This window comes from Urocampus carinirostris, chromosome 11 (assembly GCF_059441175.1).
Source record: "Urocampus carinirostris isolate Australia breed hairy pipefish chromosome 11, RoL_Ucar_1.0, whole genome shotgun sequence".
In the NCBI taxonomy this organism is placed as follows: Eukaryota; Metazoa; Chordata; class Actinopteri; order Syngnathiformes; family Syngnathidae; genus Urocampus; species Urocampus carinirostris.
In genome coordinates this window covers 21,279,828-21,299,135 of record NC_142359.1, presented here as the reverse complement: position 1 = coordinate 21,299,135, position 19,308 = coordinate 21,279,828, and the positions used below count along the sequence as shown (strand labels likewise).

Here is a 19,308-nt window from a genome sequence, read left to right as displayed (position 1 = left end):
AGTATTGTTTTAAAAGATCTACTAGCTAACACCAGTAGTAGCAGTATTAGTCTACAGTAGGCTTTGGTGGCAAACACTTAGCATTTCCTCGACACTTATTCTACTTAGTTACTAAGGCATTTAAGTAAATCAGATTGCCACAATAACTTACCAGATACGAAATGGACACCACAAACGCAGATATGCTGGTTCAGTCATTTATTTAAACAGCTTGTGGCCAAAGTCTTCTTTGGTGCTTTTGAAAACGCCTGTTTTCTTGGAATTGCCAAAAAAAAAGGGGTCCCTAAAATTGCGATTTTTGCAGCTGTACACAACTGCTGAGCATGTTTTAATAGATTTTTAGTATAGAAACTCAACTCGACATAAAAATATTCTCTTGCCCCATTCAAACTCGTACTGCTACTCACGCTGTTTGGGTCAACAATGCACACGCATCCTGAGATGAACCGGTGATGGCAATAGATAGATGCAGACTCACCTGGTGGCCGCACAGGCTGATGTTAAAAAGGTGCAGGTATTTGGTGCCCTTGGTTGTGAAGCTGGGGTCAAGTGTGAGCGAAACCACGTCGCTCAGTGCGCTTAGGTCGTAAGTCAGCGTGCGGTTTAGGTGCTGTTGCGAGAAGGAGCAGTCGCTATAGCATCGGGAATGCTCCTGGAAGACAATTGTGGGGTTTTTTTCAGTTTTGAAATTTTACATTTTTTTTAAGGTATCCCCAAATTCTTAAACATGCTAAATGTGAGGAAATCGTACATGTTTTCTGCCTAAACGTTCTACCGGTATATATTTCATCAGTACCTGCCCAAGACTCACCACAGGAAATGGTGCCACTACAACCCTAATGGTTAAGGGATCAACCCACACACAATAGTCCAATTATATTTAGAGATAATGTATTGAAGACACCATGTCTTGTCTTTGTCATCCTGAGTTTGGACGTCATCAGAGGAACACCGGCACGCCAGCAAGCCAGTCTCCATATTGTTTCATGTGTTGATTAGTCAAAGAGGTTACGTTTTTTAAGTAAAGTTTTTATAGGTTTGTGGAGAATGCCTAGGCGTTATGTCGCAGGTGGATGTAGTAATGGTACAACAAAGGGCGAGTAGCCAAAAGGGGCTAAATGGAAAATAAACACACAAAGAGCCGCCAACAGGGTGCTAACTGGGACTGATCAACGAAAGGTGGCCACAGCCTTCGTGGAATAATGAGAGGCTGGCTGACCAATAAACTCTCAGTGACAGGCTAACAGGGAACCAACAAGGTAAAGTGGCGACAACTACGGCGATGAACGCAAAGCAAGCCGGGAATAAACCTAGGGAAACAGCCAAGTTAGCCGACCAAACAACAGACAGTGGGCAGCTAGCGAGCACCAACCGGAAGCAAACAAAACAGAAAAGCCCTCGGCGGCACCAACACTAACGGGGAGCTGGCCAGGTAAAATCATACCAACTGTAACACACGTGGCGAAAAACACAAAGGAAAAGCCACAGTCGCATATCTCCAAGCAAAAAGTGTGTGGTGTGCAATCCTTGTTAACTAATATCGCTGTCAGTTCCAAAGGTCTTCTTACATCTCGTTACAATGGGATTCGCCATTTTGAAAGTGTTGTGTTCCTTCGGCAGATGAGTGGTTAGCGCATTGGCCCAGCAGTTCAGGAGTCACGGGATTAAATACAGCTACCAGCCTCCCTGTCCTGAGTTTGCATGTTTCTTCCAGGCGGTACAGTTTCCTCTTACATTCCAAAAACATTTTAGCTGGCTGAATGGGAAGCGGTGTCATTGCGGTATTGACTTGAAATTCCTAAACATTTTTACTTGTCACTTCATTTATTGTTGTTATTGATTACGTTTTGTGTTTTGTTACCCAATATAACATTTATTGCAGGAAATACCTGTTGTATGACCCCTTCTCAAGGTTATTTATTTTCCTCATGCTCAGGTTTTTGAGTTTGTCCTTTCCCAAAAGCAGGTTTCAGATCAGGGGATGTTGTAATTGTGACCTGTGCGGTACTTTGAGACATTAAGGGTTCTGCAAATAAATGTGACTCATACCTGTCAACCTGGACGGTTTTGCCGTACAAAGTATGTTTTTTATGCATTTTAAGACGAGTACGACGTACAAGGAAATCTATACGAAAAAACACAAATTTGTCAATTGCATGCGTCTACCGCCTGGGGATTTCCCATCATGCATCATTCAGAAAAAAAAAATATGGTGTACGATTATTTTGTATTTTGTACGGGAAAATACGACAGTTTATACGGGCATGGAGCCGTGGGGGTTGACAGGTATGGTGACTTCACATGCATGGAAGGTAAATTGGCCGGTCCAAATTGTCCCTAGGTAAAAATGAGCGTGTGAATTGAGTATGTGTGCCCTGCGACTGGCTGGCAAAAATTTCAGGGTATCCACTGCCCACTGCCCGAAGATAGCTATCCCAACTAGTTCCAGCACCCCTGTGACTTGAGTGAGAATAATGCAGAAAATGGGTGGATGGATGTGTCACTTCAATGACAACACAGCTCTACAGGAAACGAGCCAGATGGGTCAACTTTGATACTATATTTCTCGAGTTCCCCAGTGTGTGGAATATATAACTCATTTGCATAATTTTGGGAAGAACACCCCACATTCTGTGCCTAATTATATAAATATCTGTTTGGGAATACCTTTGTGTGGCAAACCAGTCAATTACCTTGTCGCTAACGCTGCTGGGCCCGCACAGTACGCAAGCCTCACGGCCGTAGGTGTGGCGTCCTCCTAGATATGTGCCGGGCGGGCACTCCTTGCAACGGTTGGTCTCGCCATGGATGTAGTAGCCTGGTGGGCATGGCACGCACGAGGGGCTGGCCTGCTGCGAGTCGTCGGGCACCAGGGCGCATGCCCTGCAGCCCGACGCCACGCCATCCATCACATTGGTTACATGGATGGAGAAGAGCTTCACGTTGTCACCCACGTAACGACGTACCTGCACAAACATAACACTTTATTAAGCGATCTTTTTTTTTTTCACCCACTCCATGCAAGGGTGTAAATTTGCTGTATTTGGACCCTATCCATTTTTTAAACCTTGTATACAATGCATCAATCTACATTGATTCACCTGCACATTTATTTTAAATCACATTGTGGTAACTAACTCACCCAATGCCAGACGTTTCTCTCAAAGCCACTTTGACTCATTTTTAAAGGCCTTCAGAAAATTTTCTTCTGTAGCTATATAGGCATAGGTCATAGCAAAAGAAAAATTGAACCCTTTCATTAGAAAAAGTATGCTTCTAGCTTTTACCATCGTTTAGTAAACAAGAGTTTAACATTGCTAAGTTTCTTGAAAGTACTCGTTTCCAATAAAATATCTGAGAAAAACAGCTTTTTGTGAAAGGATGCATTTCAAGCAGAACTTTCACTTGGGTGCGTTTTCTTTTGCATTTGTGATACTTACATTATCTAAACAATTCTTTCTATAAACACTTGGGTGCTTTTCTTGCAAAATGACATTTTTTTGCAAGAAAACTGAACTGATGCATGCAACATGCGTGAACGATGAATGAAGTTTTGGTCACCATGGCGTTTGTGTTCCTTTGGGTGACCGCGTTCCTGTAGAAGAAACATCCTCTGGCCAGACAATAACGTTGGGACTTTGTCATCTTTTTTTAAAGGAATAAGCTTTGTTGAGGAGGTATAACTGCCTATTACTATTTGTCCATATCCTTGCTATTTTCATTCCACTGCTTTAGAACACTTACTGGCTATGTGCAGCCGCCCAGAGACTCTCATTTGTCGGAAAAAGGAAGTAACACTAGGAAGTGGGGGATCCCTCGATGTGTGGACAAAGATTTGATCAAAGCTGCTCCTACCATCTAAAGGTGATTCGTCATACTGAAATCAGTCCCAGAGGCTTGAGACTTACTGATGAGCATTGCTAAACCCATTATAATGGTGTTTTTTTAATATAAAAAAGACAAAAACATATTTTTAAATGTTGGCACTCAGGGAAAAAAAAATATGTCTTTATACGTTATGGCATTGAATGAGTTAAGATCTATTTTTTCTCAACTTACGCCCAAAGCGTGACTGGTCCTTTGGAATGCCCAAGTGAAGGTGACAGAATCATTCCTGGTCATGCTATGCGAATACAATTGGCGGCCTTTGCTGCCCTGCCACGACTCCACCACGGTGGTGCTCTTACTATGAACGTCCTGTAGGCGGCGAAGTAACATAATGAGCTTTACTGTCTGTTTGGAACATAATAATGTGTGATTAACACTCACCATCATAAAATACAGCTCACAGTCTCCTGTGCAGACCGTCTCAAACTCGAAAGTGATTTGACCCACCTCACCACCGCTCATGCCAGACAGTGAGGCTGGCACCCTTCATCCGTAATAAAACCACATCTTGTTTATTCACACAAATTACCAATATTCAACCTTTTGAGTCTGCTTACTTAAAGCCCGGCACATGCAAGCTAAGGATGAGGTAGTCGTTGTCCGACGAACCAACTCCGCTTTGGACGTGATCGCCTGCAACTTCCCACCCTGGGCAGTAAAACAAACGTACTTTACTGATTGCTTGGATTCTAAATCTGGAAACAGTAAGTTCTCACTGTATCGCGGTTTAAAATTTCATGGTTTTGCTACTTTATAGATTTTCATTGTGCATTATGTTCAGCATTCTAAACAGTCACACTGCCCCATTTCTGCCAGTACGTCATTAATAGTGCAGTTTAAGTTGTTTACGTATCCCTTAACCACCTGAGGATCAACACTTCCTTTGGTGTGTCTTGGGAAAGTACAGTCTTGTGGCATCCATCCCTCTCCAGGCCGTTATGTATGTACACATAGGTAATTAAAACAGCTTGACGAACCTATAATACCCACGCTCACATCGTTTGCATTTTCAACTTTCTCTAAAAGCTATCATGTCAACAATGTGCTCAGAACCAAAAAAAGCACCTGCAGCCCAGCCAAAAGGCAGGGGAAGATGCTTTCTATCGCAAACAAAGTTGAACTTCTCGACATGTTAAAGAAAGGTTAAAGCATTTAAATGACACATTTTGTTTTTCAAAAGGCTCCACATGATGGCGACAAAATATCATCTGATATAATGTGGATAGTGACCTGAAATAATTTCCGCCCTTTTTTGGGGTCAATTATGAAGTATAGCAGCAAAATGATTTTTAAAATTATATTTTGACAGTACAGAAGTTACCTGTAAAACAAACAAACGTTTATAAAGTACAGCACTTTTGTTCAATAGACAAAAGACTGAGCCTGTGAATAAGGTTTGTTCTTTGGTTTCAATGTATAAAATAGTATTAAATAAAATAAATGAATACAGGTTTCTACTGCGCTGATTTTGACTATCGTGGGTCACAAACCGCGCGAAAAACGAGGGATTATTGCTCATTAGAGGGGCTGGTCTATTCTAGTTTGGCAGGGCTGTAGGCCACACCCAAAATCAAAAAAATAAAAATCCTAAACTGTCTTTCATATCATCACGAAACGGTGCTGAGAATGATTACAAACAAAACAAAAATACATATTGAAATATCTGTAAACTTATCAGTAGTTGGTTGTTTGCTATCATGCAATTCAAATATTTTGTCACAATTATTCTGATTTTTTCCTCATACTTATCATAGCTGTGTTTGTAGTAACCTGAAAAAAACCTTGGTATTTTTGTTTCAGTCTATTTCTGTTTGCTTCCTATTGATTTTTGGGGGAGTGTTAACCAACATTTTACATGTTTACTCTTATTTTTATTAACTGCAATTAGAATAGAGGATGTAAATATAGTACCGGAAGGTGACTTTAGGGCCTGAATTGAGTATTGTAGTTTATAAAAGTATCATTTAAATTAAAAATAAATCACACACATCATGATTATGTATTGAATCAGCTTTTTAAGATTTGAACTAAAGCCAATATTGTTTAAATATTTTATAATTAAATATATTTAAAGGGATAGTGTGCATTATTTAGCGTCTACCAGTAGTAAAATACTTCATTCATTGAAAAAAAAACAATATTGATTTAAATAATAAGTACAAATACATGAGCAATAGTATAAACATGCATTTATAAAAGCATAAATATAGATTAGCATTTATTTTACATAGCATGAGCCTAAAGGTAACTGAAATAATTGTCCATCATCTTGCTGCCCAAAAAACTGAAAAAAAGCAGGGCAAAAAATGAGGAGCAAAACGGTGCATTTTGGTCACCTTAAGTCTCCACAGTTTGTATTCTGCTTTGTGTTTTTTAGCATTTGTTTTCGGTTCTCCAGCACTTCTAGCGGTCAAGTAATACACACTGTACCTTTAATGCATTAACAGTTTTTTTATGTCTGAGATTGAATTGTCTGACATCATTTCAATGAATCTCCCAACTGCTGAAGAATTATCATTGTTATGCTATGCCGACTTATTTTGCTGAATAATTTATCCATACATTCATTTGTTTTACAATGATAGGTAAAATTAAAGGTCCCATAATTACCGTGAATAAACCAAATTCTCAGAAAAAATCAGCATAACCAGGTTGAGTGAACCTCGTTTATTTTGAAAAAGGGAATGTCACAGCAAGTACTGCGAGTTAAGCTAGTTTATAATGAGAGTTTCACAACATACTTATAAACATACTTATATTCGAGGCACACTTAGATACTGTGCATTGCCAGTTGCTAATACTAGCAGATGTGTTAATGGTTCTGGAAGCATAAGAGACTTATGCTTCTCCTATTTTGTGAATCAAAGGATAAAAAAAATACTCCGTAATAAGGACTTAGCTTAACAACGTTAATATTGTGTTTGGCTGATACTTTTAGCTTGTTTAATTTAGAAAAATGCCTTTCACATGTTTCTGTATGCATTCCCATTGATACACGCTGCATGTTGTTTATTAAAACATGTTTGGGTTTGGGTTAGCTCAATAAAATGGCTTCAAATGTACAATTTTTTCTCGCCAAACTCTTAGGTACAGAAATGAAAGTTTGTGTTGGAAAAAAATGCGGTGAACTTTGGCCCCAAATTCTTACCATTCATGCCATCACATTTGGAATTCCCCACGTTGAAGCAGGAAGTCTTCATGTTAGAAGGCAGGACGTTCCACCATTTGTATTCGTAGCCGAGAACCGGCTCTGTGCCTGAAGGGCACGGCGTGCATGCTATACACACAAACACACATAAACACACACTAAAGGGATGCAACAGTCACCAATCTGGGGCTCATTTGTCAAAATGTACACCCGTGCTGAAAATATACAGTGTCAATTTTCCTTTTGCCCTCGATCATACGGTCAAAAACCTGCCTTACACATGGTTCCAACAGCTTAAAGCAAGTTAAATACAAGACTTTTTAGGACTTTTGAAATGGCTTTTGAAATCAGATTTAAGACCAAGTGGACAAAAAAAAAAAAAATCACACAATCGAAACAATGTATATATCAATAAACCGGAGCCATATACCCTAGTGGGAAGTGGCTCGAGTCAAGAACACATTCACATTTTTAACTGTTTCTGGGACATTGATACAGAGGAGGGGATTCCCAGCCCCCTCGCTCAACCCAACTGATGTGTTGCAACATCTCGTTGGGAGTCATTAGGTGACCAAACCCCCCAATTCCAACCCCTAATGCCAATTCCAACCCCAATCGAAACAAACCAAACAGAAAAACGAGAGTATTTCTTACACAGAATACATTGTTTCTGGTAGACATGACCTGGCACAGCTTTTAGCCATGGCAAAAACGTTTGTCAGACAGCCACTTCTCATTAAATGTACACTTTCCGATGTTCCAAAGTAAAGGTATTTGTCTTAAGTTGCTATGTGTGTTGCAAGTAGACCTAAGACATATGTCTGCTCTGAAAGGCCTGACTGAAACCACATCACCCCGTTTTGATAGTTCCATTATTGGGGTCACGTTGCCACCAATTGTAATCTGTAAATTATTAAAGAAGACAATTGATAAATTTTACTAAATCTTTTAAGTTCAAACAAATTCTCTCATCAATGTGTTTACATTTTTTAAGACTTTCAAAAACTAAATTGAATGCCCTGTCTAAGCCAATTAAGGAAATATTTTTTGAATATTGAATTCAATGCCCTTAAAGACTTTTCAATGTTCCACAGGAACCCTGTTATAATATTCTAGAAATGGTATGGAAAGTCGCTTGAAACTTAGTTTTAGTTGTGAGTAGTGTGTGTATATATATATATATATATATATATATATATATATATATATATATATATATATGTCCCTAGGTGTGAATGAGCGAATGAGCTGTCTGTCCCTGTGTGCCCTGTGACTGGCTGGCAACCAGTTCAGGGTGTCCCCTGCCCACTGCCTGGAGATGGCTGGGATGGGCTCCAGCCCCCCCGCGACCTTAATGAGGATAAGCGGTATGGCTAATGAGATGAGATGAGATATATATATATATATATATATATATATATATATATATATATATATATATATATATATATATGTGTGTGTGTGTGTGTGTGTTTGTTTGTGTGTCTATCCACCCAAGAAAAGAGTGAATGATTTTAGATATGACCACCATTTTTGACAGGCAGTCAGATAGGTTACCTCAGATGTGAAAAATACTCCAAAAGAATTATTTGATATTTTTGTTTTTGTTGACAGCTTTTTTTTTTCAAAGATACATTACACTCTCCAAGGCCAGAACCACACCACGATATAACCACCATTTTTTACAGGCAGTCAGATAGGTTACCCCAGGTGAGAAAACTGCCCCCCCCAAAAAGCTGCCACATTCTACTCTCTCATGCTAGAACATGTTTGGTTAGAATCACAATATTCAACAAGTTATCAGGTAGGTTATTGTAGAGGTGAAAATGCCGGGAAAAAAAACAAACCAGCCCAACAACGTACCACTTTTAACAACAGACAGATGCAAGGCTACAGCTTTCCATTGAAAAACGAATGCCCTCAAGCCAGAACTACCTCTACAGGACTAACCCGTCTGGTGACATGCCAGGGCCGAGATGGCGAACAAATGTGAGTGTTACCGTAAGTTCCGTCCGATCGGGTCCCTGGTGGGCACGGGGAGCAGGTAGAGTCGTTGCTATTGTAGAATCCCGGGTTGCAGGGTGGACATGTTTTTTTGGGTTCAGATGCAGGCAGTGTCAGAGCGCCAGGTGTGTTTTCATCACAGACTTTTGGCTCCACCCACCGGTATACTGCCTGTGTCTGTGGCGAGAAGAAAAAAATCACTAAGGAGTGGAAATCACATAAGTACACCTGCACAGTTAAGTGAAGCATTCAAATTAGATGTAATAACGCGACTAAAAAAATCCGCCTGTGGAAAATTAAAAACTTTCATGTTAATACAGTGTTTAATTGTCAGAAGCAAAGTCATTGTTTAACTTCAACCATGTGGACTGAGATAACACATTTAAATAACTTAAAATATATAGGTTAAAAATAAAGATGTTTTACTTGTTTTTCTAGAAATATAAAAAATAGGAAATTTGACCAGAATGACACATAGCAGATAAACCCGAAAAATGCATATATTATTCTACTTATACTTTTTTCTGGATTTTATCTTTATTGTATTTTCTATTATTTTTTGTACAAGAAAGTTTGTTTCATTTCATTCTTGGTTAAAGTGAAATTAAATTGCTGTATTGCCTCAATCTACCACTTTTGCTAAAGCTTTTTTCGTGTCTGTTTTCCTTCGACCTGGCCTTATCCTGGGTCCAGGTTTTGTCAGAGGTCTAGTTCAAATTTTTCCTGTTTGACTCCTTTCATAGTACGAAGCAATTAGCGCTCTGCTGCTACCTATTGATGCTAACCACTGTTTAACATGGTGTTGGCAACATCATGCACCGGAGTTGCTTTTCTTCAACAAGGACTGGGAAGATTGTTAAAGTTAATGGAAATATGGATAGAGCCGAAACAGGATTCCCAATTCTGGCAGATACACAAATCTGGCAGAGGATCTTTTGGGGAGTCTGCAGGAAAACGACCCTAAACCTAAAGCAAAATCTACAATGGAAGGCTTTAAATATTATAAAGATATAAAAATAAATAAATATAAAGATGTTAGAATGGCCAAGTCCAGACCTTAATACTATAGAGCGTTTGTGGAAAGATCTGAAAAATTCTGTGCACAAACGATCACCTGAGCTGTTTTGTCAGGAAAAATGGGCAACCGTTTCTGTTTCAGGATGTGCAAAACATACCCCAAAAGACTTGTGACTGTGATCACTGCAAAAGGAGGTTGTACAGAGTATCAACCCGGGGAGAAAGTTTTCATCAGCCCTTGAGATGATATTGATGCATTATTATATCATACCCTGGAATTGTGTGTTTTTCCACTGCATGTTACTTCTCCTTGAAAAAGTGTTTGGACTTTTGTACTTTACTTTATTGTATATAATTCAAATAATATTTTAAAATGTACTGACGTTGAGTGAATTAAAGAAATGTCCTTTTTTAAAGTAAATTAGGGCCACTTTTACTAAAATAGAAAATATAGGCTTCTGACTGTGCTTGAATAGTAATGGCGTATTGATGGGGATTTTGCATGAAGGAAATAAGTCTTTTGTACCTGTAATATTAATGACAGAGCGTACTAAAAATTGATTTTAAAAAGAGGCAGTCCAGTCGATTAAAAATAAATGAATAAATACTTTGTTACGGGGGATTCATTTCGGTATGAGGGAAAAGTAAGTGAAAGTGTGTTTGTGTTGCATGTGTGCTAACCTTTCCTTCGCTGTCACAAGGTGTGTGGATCTGGAAATAGTCCTTGTTGCTGCACGGTGGCCTCACTTTGCACTCAGCCCATCCCTCCACTGTGACAAAACACATGGAACAGCAACATCACAATTACTTAAATTCTTTTCATGAAAATCCAGAGAGCAAATGAATGCCTTTGTTGGGAATGTACTGTCAATAAAAGAGGATGTCAGTGGTGCAATCAGTAGGTCACATTCAAGAATGAATGAGAGCTCTTATAATTTTGTAACTTTCACCATGATCTAAATGTGTACATACAAGAGTAGTGGTTTTCCTTGCAGGGGGTGCATGAAGTAGAGCCCTTGCTGGAGAAGGTGTCGCTGGGACACGGCTGGCAGGAAGAAGACCCGGCGTTAGGGCTGAACCAGCCAGGTCTGCATGGGAAGCATTCTGACGTGTAGGCCACGCCTTTTTCAAACAACAAAAATAATCGAAACAAATTACAGTGGTGACTCTTTATATGAGCACCTCTAAACACGAACATTTTGATATACAAGTTTTATTTGGGACAGAAATCTTACTCTACGTATGAGGGTAAATCCAACCTATTAGCAGTCCCAGAGGTTACCACTATCGACTACTTGAGACTGCCCATCGTCAATATCAGCTTGGTGCATGCGCTTCCCACCATCTGAACCCGCGCCACATGTTTATATTACGCGGTAAGTTTGTTTTTATTATGGTGTTAGTGTTAGTGACCTAGCTAAGGACTAAGATCGGTCCTATATTTGTACGCTATTGAAACAGAAATATGTCATCAAGGTTATGAAACAGACCAGTTTTTTCAGAATTGCGAACCCTTATTCATAACGAGATGGAGAGACTTGTTATTTTGGATACACGACAAGGAGCTAGCTGGAGATGGCGGCACGGAGAGCAGAATTCACTGACTATTAACAAGGACCTACAACTTAGGGCAGCATCAACAAAGGAGCAATTATAGTTGGGTACAATCAGAATGAATTTCAAACCCAGCAATTGCTGGTTTGAGCAATTCAAGAAGAGGGCTGGCTTTATAACAGTGGTTTGGCATGGGGAAGCAGTGAGTGCAGGTTACAAAGGCGCAGAAGAGTTTTTACAGCGCTTTGCTTCAATAAAGAATATAAAAACAGTATGCTAATTAACTTTGAGTGCATGCTTGTGTAAAGTTACAGTAAGTTTAATTTTAAGTGTGCAGTAAGTGCTTTCTCCCGCACCTGTGTTAAATGGGCAACTGTCAACTCTCTCCATGGTAAGTGCTCATAATAAACTCGCATTTTATTTCGTTGGTATCATCTTATGTATCCTATTACTGTATTTTTTATGTTTAATTACAATTTTAGTTTTTAGAGTGATCGTGAAGATCTCTTAAAAAGCTTTTTAAAGGGAACATTGATGCTTTCGGGAGGTCGGGAACGAGCCAATTTGTTTTCAATTATTTCATATCGGGAAAATGTGTTTGTTATATGAGCTATTTAAACTCCGAGCACAATCCTGGAAAAAATAAAGCTTGTATGAAGAAGTATTACTGTATGACGGAAATCAAGTCCTATTTAAGAACTTAAGAAAAAAAAGGGTTACCCTCTATTCGGATTTCTTTAAGCAGCACGGGTTTGACCATTTGGACGCCCAACAGGATGCCGGTGGTTCTCCAGTACAGGATATTGGTGCCAGCCCACAAGTTAATCTGCAGCACAGGTTTTTACTGGCATGCCATGTAAAAAAGAGAAATCTGAATTTCACTGACCGTGTGGGTCCCCCATTCTCCATTGCTTGTGACCTTGATCCACTTCTGCTCGTCGCTTTGGTCCATCTCCTGGCATTGCTCGTTCTGGACCTGGACATCAAAATGCATGATGATGTCTTGGTGTGTGCTGCTCAGTCTCATATAAGAGGTGTCCTCTTACGTTGAACTGAAAAAATATGTTGCTGTCGGGGTACTGGTAGGTGAAGGATACGGAGCCCTGCTTCTCCAGGTGGACAACGTACACCAGAGACACAGTACACTCGTCTCGGTTGGACTCCAAGTACACACCTTGTGGCGTCCATGTTGAACTATGCCACACATACACACACAAGGGAAAAAACGAGTTAGCAGCCACACATTCATTCATTCATTCATTCAATAAGTATTTTAACCCGTTATACCTTCTTTTAGTACTGAATCATTGCACAGTTGCAAAAACAACGTTGTCGACTTTTCACATAGCAATGTATTAATTTCAAATTCCCATTTCTATTCCCTAAACACAAACTTGCCATGAAAGGCAGTTGAGACTGGTATCGGTTCCTGCCCTGAGTACCAATCTCATAAAACAGGCATGGTGCTGGCGTTATACTTTGCATAAGTAATGGACTAAAGATTGCCAGTACTTATTCTGGGTATCTGCAATGGGCTGATATGAACCTATATTTAACAGTTATTTCACCCCAGCCACCACCTCTGGTAAGCGTTACAGGTCCCTTAAAAAAGAACTAGCAGGCTCAGAGACAGTTTCTTCCCCTGGGCCATCACCACCCTAAACAAGCACACGAGAATATTGCCAGGCATTAGACTGGTCCAGTTGGGTATTGAATAGAAAAAATGAGTGTATCTTACTTATTAACTTGTTTGTGAATTTTGTTGCTGGTAAATGTTATTGCAATATGTTTCCACTGCACAACCGTTACGATGCACTATTATTACGATGCACTTACAACTCAGGCTAGTCTCCAGGCACTACCTTGAAAATATTTTTGCCCACTTATTCTATGTTTTTATCCTTTTTCCCTCTTTTAAGTCTTTATTGTTACCCTATAGTTCTATTCTTGTTGTAAACAATATTCACTACGGCATTATCAATGACAATAAAAACAATTCTAAATTTATTTCATACTAGTATCCGTCCCTGTGCCTGCGATTGTGTGGTTAGGAACTGAAGGCATGTTTGGCTCTCTATACCTCTAATTTGTAAGTCCTGAGAACAGCCGAATATGCTGGTGCAGCATGGCTGGTGAGAGGTTAGCACGTCTGTGGCACAGTTCTGAGGTAATGGGTTACAATCCAGCTACACTGTGTGGTGTTTGCATGTTCTTCCAATGCCTGCGTGGGTTTCTTCCTGTTTCTTGCCACATTTCAACATGCATGGCAAGTTATTTGGTGCCCCTAGGTGTGAATGAGCATGGGAATGGTTGTCTGGCTCTGTGTGCCCTGCGACTGGCTGGCAACCAGTTCAGGGTGCCCCCTGCCCACTGCCTGGAGATAGCGGAGATAGACTCCAGCACCCCTGTCACCCTACTGAGGATAAGGTGTGCAGATAATGGATAGATTATGAACGAAATATGCTGGTATACAGATACTTAGTATCAGTACTTGCCCATTCATAATTGTATTAAAATTTGCTCTCAGTAGGTCTTCGTTTTGGGGGAAAAAGGCCTTGAAGGAAATAGTATTGAATATCTAATTATAAATCGCCACTATTATATGTGTTCATCCTTGAATGTATGGCTTGTTGACAGAGGATAAATATTCATTAATTCTGACTGGGGAAATGCAAATGCAGCGTACGTACTTGCTACATGCTTGGGGATTGCCGTTGGGAGCCCTTGTGTTGAGGAAGCTGGCGATGCTGATAAACCCGGTGGGCAGGGCGTCCCATTGGTCAAAACGAAGGCCACTACCCAGTGAGTAGGAGCCAGCGACGCATGGCGTACATGACTGCGTGGACATCTCCAGGAACTCGCCGGCCGAGCATGCAAAGCCTCAAAAAGAAATTGACCAAAGAGAATATGAACTGTTATGTAAAATGATGGGGCGAGTGATCTCAGGTGGCACAATACTTACTGCAGTCCGTCCCTCTGCTTGGGGGTGGTAGGCCCGAGCAGGTGCCCGGATTGATCGGGATGGCCACCCGCCAGCGCGACCCCATGGTGTCGCACTCAGTGTACTGATAGTAGTAGTCCATCTCCAGAGAGAGAAAAAAATATGAGTGCATGGGTAAAACAATCATTGTTACGTCACTATCGGCAACCATTAAAGGACATCACTGGAGCGAAAGTGGCATCAGTGACCCTGATCACCATGGCAACAAACCACCACTAATGGTCCGGAAAAGGAACGAGCAGCAGGTCATGCCTCGCTGGCTTGTTTTGTGCACATTCAATCCAGATGAGAAGCTTACTCAAAAACAAGAGATACACTAAGTCTACTTGTAAATATATAATTTTAAAACAACACACACAAATATCATATACATTACCAGTGTTGCGACTAACATGGTATAGAAGAATGCGATACTGGAACACAATTACTTTTCACGACAACCAGTACTGTGACACGTTACCGATAAGACTTTGTAACACCACTGTCCTTACTGCATGGCGCGTTAGACCGCTACTTGTTAAATGCAGATCATGAATTCCAGTGTCTTCCCATAGCTGATCGCGCCTGGATCTCTCTCAGTGTTACACACAACCTTCGTTCCTCCCGTAATATACCTTGAAGCACGTTGATATCTACCTACAAAACACAACTGATTACAATTAAAGGGCCATCTCAAACACAGAGTACAAGGACGCTGAATTTCTCCTCATAGAGATATTCATCCTACGGTATATTTTCTCATCTCAGCTGAATTTACAACTATAAAATATTGAAATCATTATTGATGAACAACAAACAAATGGGCAATAAATGGGGCAAACGTGCACAAGAACTTTCGTAAAAGTGTGCTGAATACTGGTCTTTTTATTTGTAAGATTATTTTGCAATACACAATGCCTTGAGGAAAAAAAAAGAAAACATCTTGGACAATACCCAGAAATGGAAAAGGATATCTTCGAGTGGTGTGAGGCCCAGAGTTGAAAATGGATACGTAGTGTCTCAGCTAAGCTTTCGTTTGCAAGCTCCTAAGATTAACAAAACAAAAAATATGAAGGCTTCCGCTAATTAGCGCATAGAGCACACAGTTTAACATGCGTATCTAAAATAACCACTTATCACTATGTTATTAACCGTTTTTTATTGGAAGTAGGTTTATATAGACTCTGTCAGGCCCTAAAAAATCATTTTACCAAAATATCACAATGATCCAGCACTGGTGAGCTATTATCAGAACAGCTCCATGAGCATCTAGGCCAGGGGTCGGGAACCTATGGCTCGCGAGCCATATATGGCTCTTTCTACGAGTATCTGTGGCTCAGTGACAGATTTGATTGCATGCAAAATTTCTCCATCTTGTCCAAAAGTTGTTAAGTTACACGTAAAGCTAAACCGAAACCTACTGACAATTGATTACTTCGCAGTATATATATGGCACGTTTTTCACTACAATTTACAGTCAAGGTGTCACACAAAAAAATGGGGGAAAAAAACTCGTTTTAGCTGTACAACGCTAAAGAATCCTTTATATAAAAGTTCACTATGTAATCTGTGTTCAGTGTTCAGATACCTTATGATGAATCCACAGAACTGTAAATACGCCAAAACACTGGAAGAGAACTTAGTCATTTGATTGGGTGAGTGGGAGGGATGGGTGGAGCTATGCAAAAAGTACAAGCACTCCTTCCCATCTCTCGCCAAAGGTAAGCACATAAGGCTCCCTATTCTCAGAATGTTGTGACGTTTTTACAAAATAAATGCTTGCATCTGGTTTTGAAACCAATATGTATGAAAAAAAGGGTCAAAAGGAGTTTAACCGATCTTGAGTCATTGCAAGAAAGAGACAAGTTTAAAGTGGTATGTTTGTTGATTTTGGGACAGGGGCTCTGGCATTATTCTCTTTTCATAATTTTTATCAAATCATCAAAAATAAATGTGCTGAAGACTAAGCTTTTGTCTGGGGCGCGGGTTTAGCAATTTAGTAAATTTGTCTCATAATATATGGTGTGGCTCTTTCCCAAAATAAAATTAATATTTTTTGCTTTTATGGCTCTTTGAGTCAAAAAGGTTCCCGACCCCTGATCTAGGCCATCCTTCGCGGGCCCGACGTTGGAGAATCCTGGTGTACTCCTATTATTCTATTTCATTTATTATGAGGATATTTTAATTCAGTTTTAGGGGGTCACCTTTAATGCGCTTATTTACTGTAATTTGTAACTACAGGGAGTGCAGAATTATTAGGCAAATGAGTATTTTGACCACATCATCCTCTTTATGCATGTTGTCTTACTCCAAGCTGTATAGGCTCGAAAGCCTACTACCAATTAAGCATATCAGGTGATGTGCATCTCTGTAATGAGAAGGGGTGTGGTCTAATGACATCAACACCCTATATCAGGTGTGCATAATTATTAGGCAACTTCCTTTCCTTTGGCAAAATGGGTCAGAAGAGGGACTTGACAGGCTCTGAAAAGTCCAAAATAGTGAGATATCTTGCAGAGGGATGCAGCACTCTTAAAATTGCCAAGCTTCTGAAGCGTGATCATCGAACAATCAAGCGTTACATTCAAAATAGTCAACAGGGTCGCAAGAAGCGTGTAGAAAAACCAAGGCGCAAAATAACTGCCCGTGAACTGAGAAAAGTCAAGCGTACAGCTGCCAAGATGCCACTTGCCACCAGTTTTGCTATATTTCAGAGCTGCAACATCACTGGAGTGCCCAAAAGCACAAGGTGTGCAATACTCAGAGACATGGCCAACGTAAGAAAGGCTGAAAAACGACCACCACTGAACAAGACACACAAGCTGAAACGTCAAGACTGGGCCAAGAAAAATCTCAAGACGGATTTTTCTAAGGTTTTATGGACTGATGAAATGAGAGTGAGTCTTGATGGGCCAGATGGATGGGCCCGTGGCTGGATCGGTAAAGGGCAGAGAGCTCCAGTCCGCCTCAGACGCCAGCAAGGTGGAGGTGGGGTACCGGTATGGGCTGGTATCATCAAAGATGAGCTTGTGGGGCCTTTTCGGGTTGAGGATGGACTCAAGCTCAACTCCCAGTCCTACTGCCAGTTTCTGGAAGACACCTTCTTCAAGCAGTGGTACAGGAAGAAGTCCGCATCCTTCAAGAAAAACATGATTTTCATGCAGGACAACGCTCCATCACACGCATCCAAGTACTCCACAGCGTGGCTGGCAAGAAAGGGTCTAAAAGAAGAAAAACTAATGACATGGCCTCCTTGTTCACCTGATCTGAACCCCATAGAGAACCTGTGGTCCCTCATCAAATGTGAGATTTACAAGGAGGGAAAACAGTACACCTCTCTGAACAGTGTCTGGGACGCTGTGGTTCCTGCTGCACGCAATGTTGATCGTGAACAGATCAAAGCACTGACAGAATCCATGGATGGCAGGCTTTTGAGTGTCCTTGCAAAGAAAGGTGGCTATATTGGTCACTGATTTGTTTTTGTTTTGTTTTTGAATGTCAGAAATGTATATTTGTGAATGTTGAGCTGTTATATTGGTTTCCCTGATGAAAATAAATAATTGAAATGGGTATACATTTGTTTTTTGTTAAGTTGCCTAATAATTATGCACAGTAATAGTCACCTGCACACACAGATATCCTCCTAAAATAGCTAAAACTAAAAAAGCCCCAATCCAACTTCCAAAATATTCAGCTTTGATATTAATGAGACTTTTGGGTTCATTAAGAACATGGTTGTTGTTCAATAATAAAATTAATCCTCAAAAATACAACTTGCCTAATGATTCTGCACTCCCTGTAGATAGTTACTTTGCCCCTTTTCTATGTCAGTAATTTGAAAGGTAACTGAATTATTTTTCGTACAAAGATACCAGTGACTGTACCTAATTATTGTTTTTCATTTATTATTATTGACAATACTCTTTGTTATTCTGAGTACAGTGAATTTGGGTACCCTGAAAGTTAATATGAAATATAATGTATTATAGTTGTTAAAACAAAGTATGGGCAGCACGGCGGGGCAGTGGTTAGCGCATGTGCGGCACAGCTCATGTCTTGGGAACCTCCTGCGTGGGTTCAAATCCAGCACCAGACTTCCTGTGCGGAGTTTGCATGTTCTCCCCGTGCTTGCGTGGGTTTCCTCCGGGCACTCCGGTTTCCTCCCACATTCCAAAAACATGCATGTCAGGTTAATTGGGTGGTCCAAATTGTCCCTAGGTGTAAATGAGCGAGTGAGTTGTCTGTCCCTGTGTGCCCTGTGATTGGCTGGCAACCAGTTCAGGGTGTCCCCTGCCCACTGCCCAATGATTGCTGGGATGGGCTCCAGCACCCCCGCGACCCTACTGAGGATAAGCGGTGCAGCTGATGAGATGAGATGACTTGATCCTATGTGCTCCACGTGTCTTATTCAGTTTTTGTGTGCACGTTCCCGAGCACTTCCTCGTGATCGCCACAACACCATCCCGAGGCAACAAACACACCTGAGGTATGCTTAAATGTACCTCCACCATACTTCCCCCTTCCAGGCAGAGACATTGCCACTTGCTATCGATGCTATAGAAAAGACGTTCGCGACCCTGCAAAGAAACTGAGGAATAAGACAAACAAACGGCTCATGCGATCAGGTTGGTCTCCCGGGTGACTCATTCCGGTTGTCATGGCTACTGATCAGTGGACAACAGGAAGAAGACCATGTTAGGGAGTGGGAGGGGGGGCA

At 40.6% G+C, this 19,308-nt stretch overlaps 1 protein-coding gene across 1 annotated transcript in view; it reads right to left on the bottom strand.

Annotated features, from left to right (window-relative positions):
- The window catches only part of LOC148356760 (endosome/lysosome-associated apoptosis and autophagy regulator family member 2-like), a 28,341-nt gene that overhangs the window by 7,749 nt on the left and 1,284 nt on the right, over positions 1 to 19,308 (bottom strand). The window contains exons 2-15 of the mRNA XM_088347767.1: positions 14,574 to 14,694; positions 14,302 to 14,491; positions 12,658 to 12,805; positions 12,498 to 12,587; positions 12,332 to 12,437; positions 11,030 to 11,179; positions 10,739 to 10,827; positions 9,037 to 9,217; positions 7,037 to 7,165; positions 4,446 to 4,536; positions 4,270 to 4,372; positions 4,060 to 4,197; positions 2,694 to 2,966; positions 479 to 652 (exon numbers count right to left, since the gene is read on the bottom strand). Coding sequence (XP_088203893.1) covers positions 479 to 652; positions 2,694 to 2,966; positions 4,060 to 4,197; positions 4,270 to 4,372; positions 4,446 to 4,536; positions 7,037 to 7,165; positions 9,037 to 9,217; positions 10,739 to 10,827; positions 11,030 to 11,179; positions 12,332 to 12,437; positions 12,498 to 12,587; positions 12,658 to 12,805; positions 14,302 to 14,491; positions 14,574 to 14,694 — 1,983 coding nt within the window. The remainder of the gene's footprint in view (positions 1 to 478; positions 653 to 2,693; positions 2,967 to 4,059; positions 4,198 to 4,269; positions 4,373 to 4,445; positions 4,537 to 7,036; positions 7,166 to 9,036; positions 9,218 to 10,738; positions 10,828 to 11,029; positions 11,180 to 12,331; positions 12,438 to 12,497; positions 12,588 to 12,657; positions 12,806 to 14,301; positions 14,492 to 14,573; positions 14,695 to 19,308) is intronic.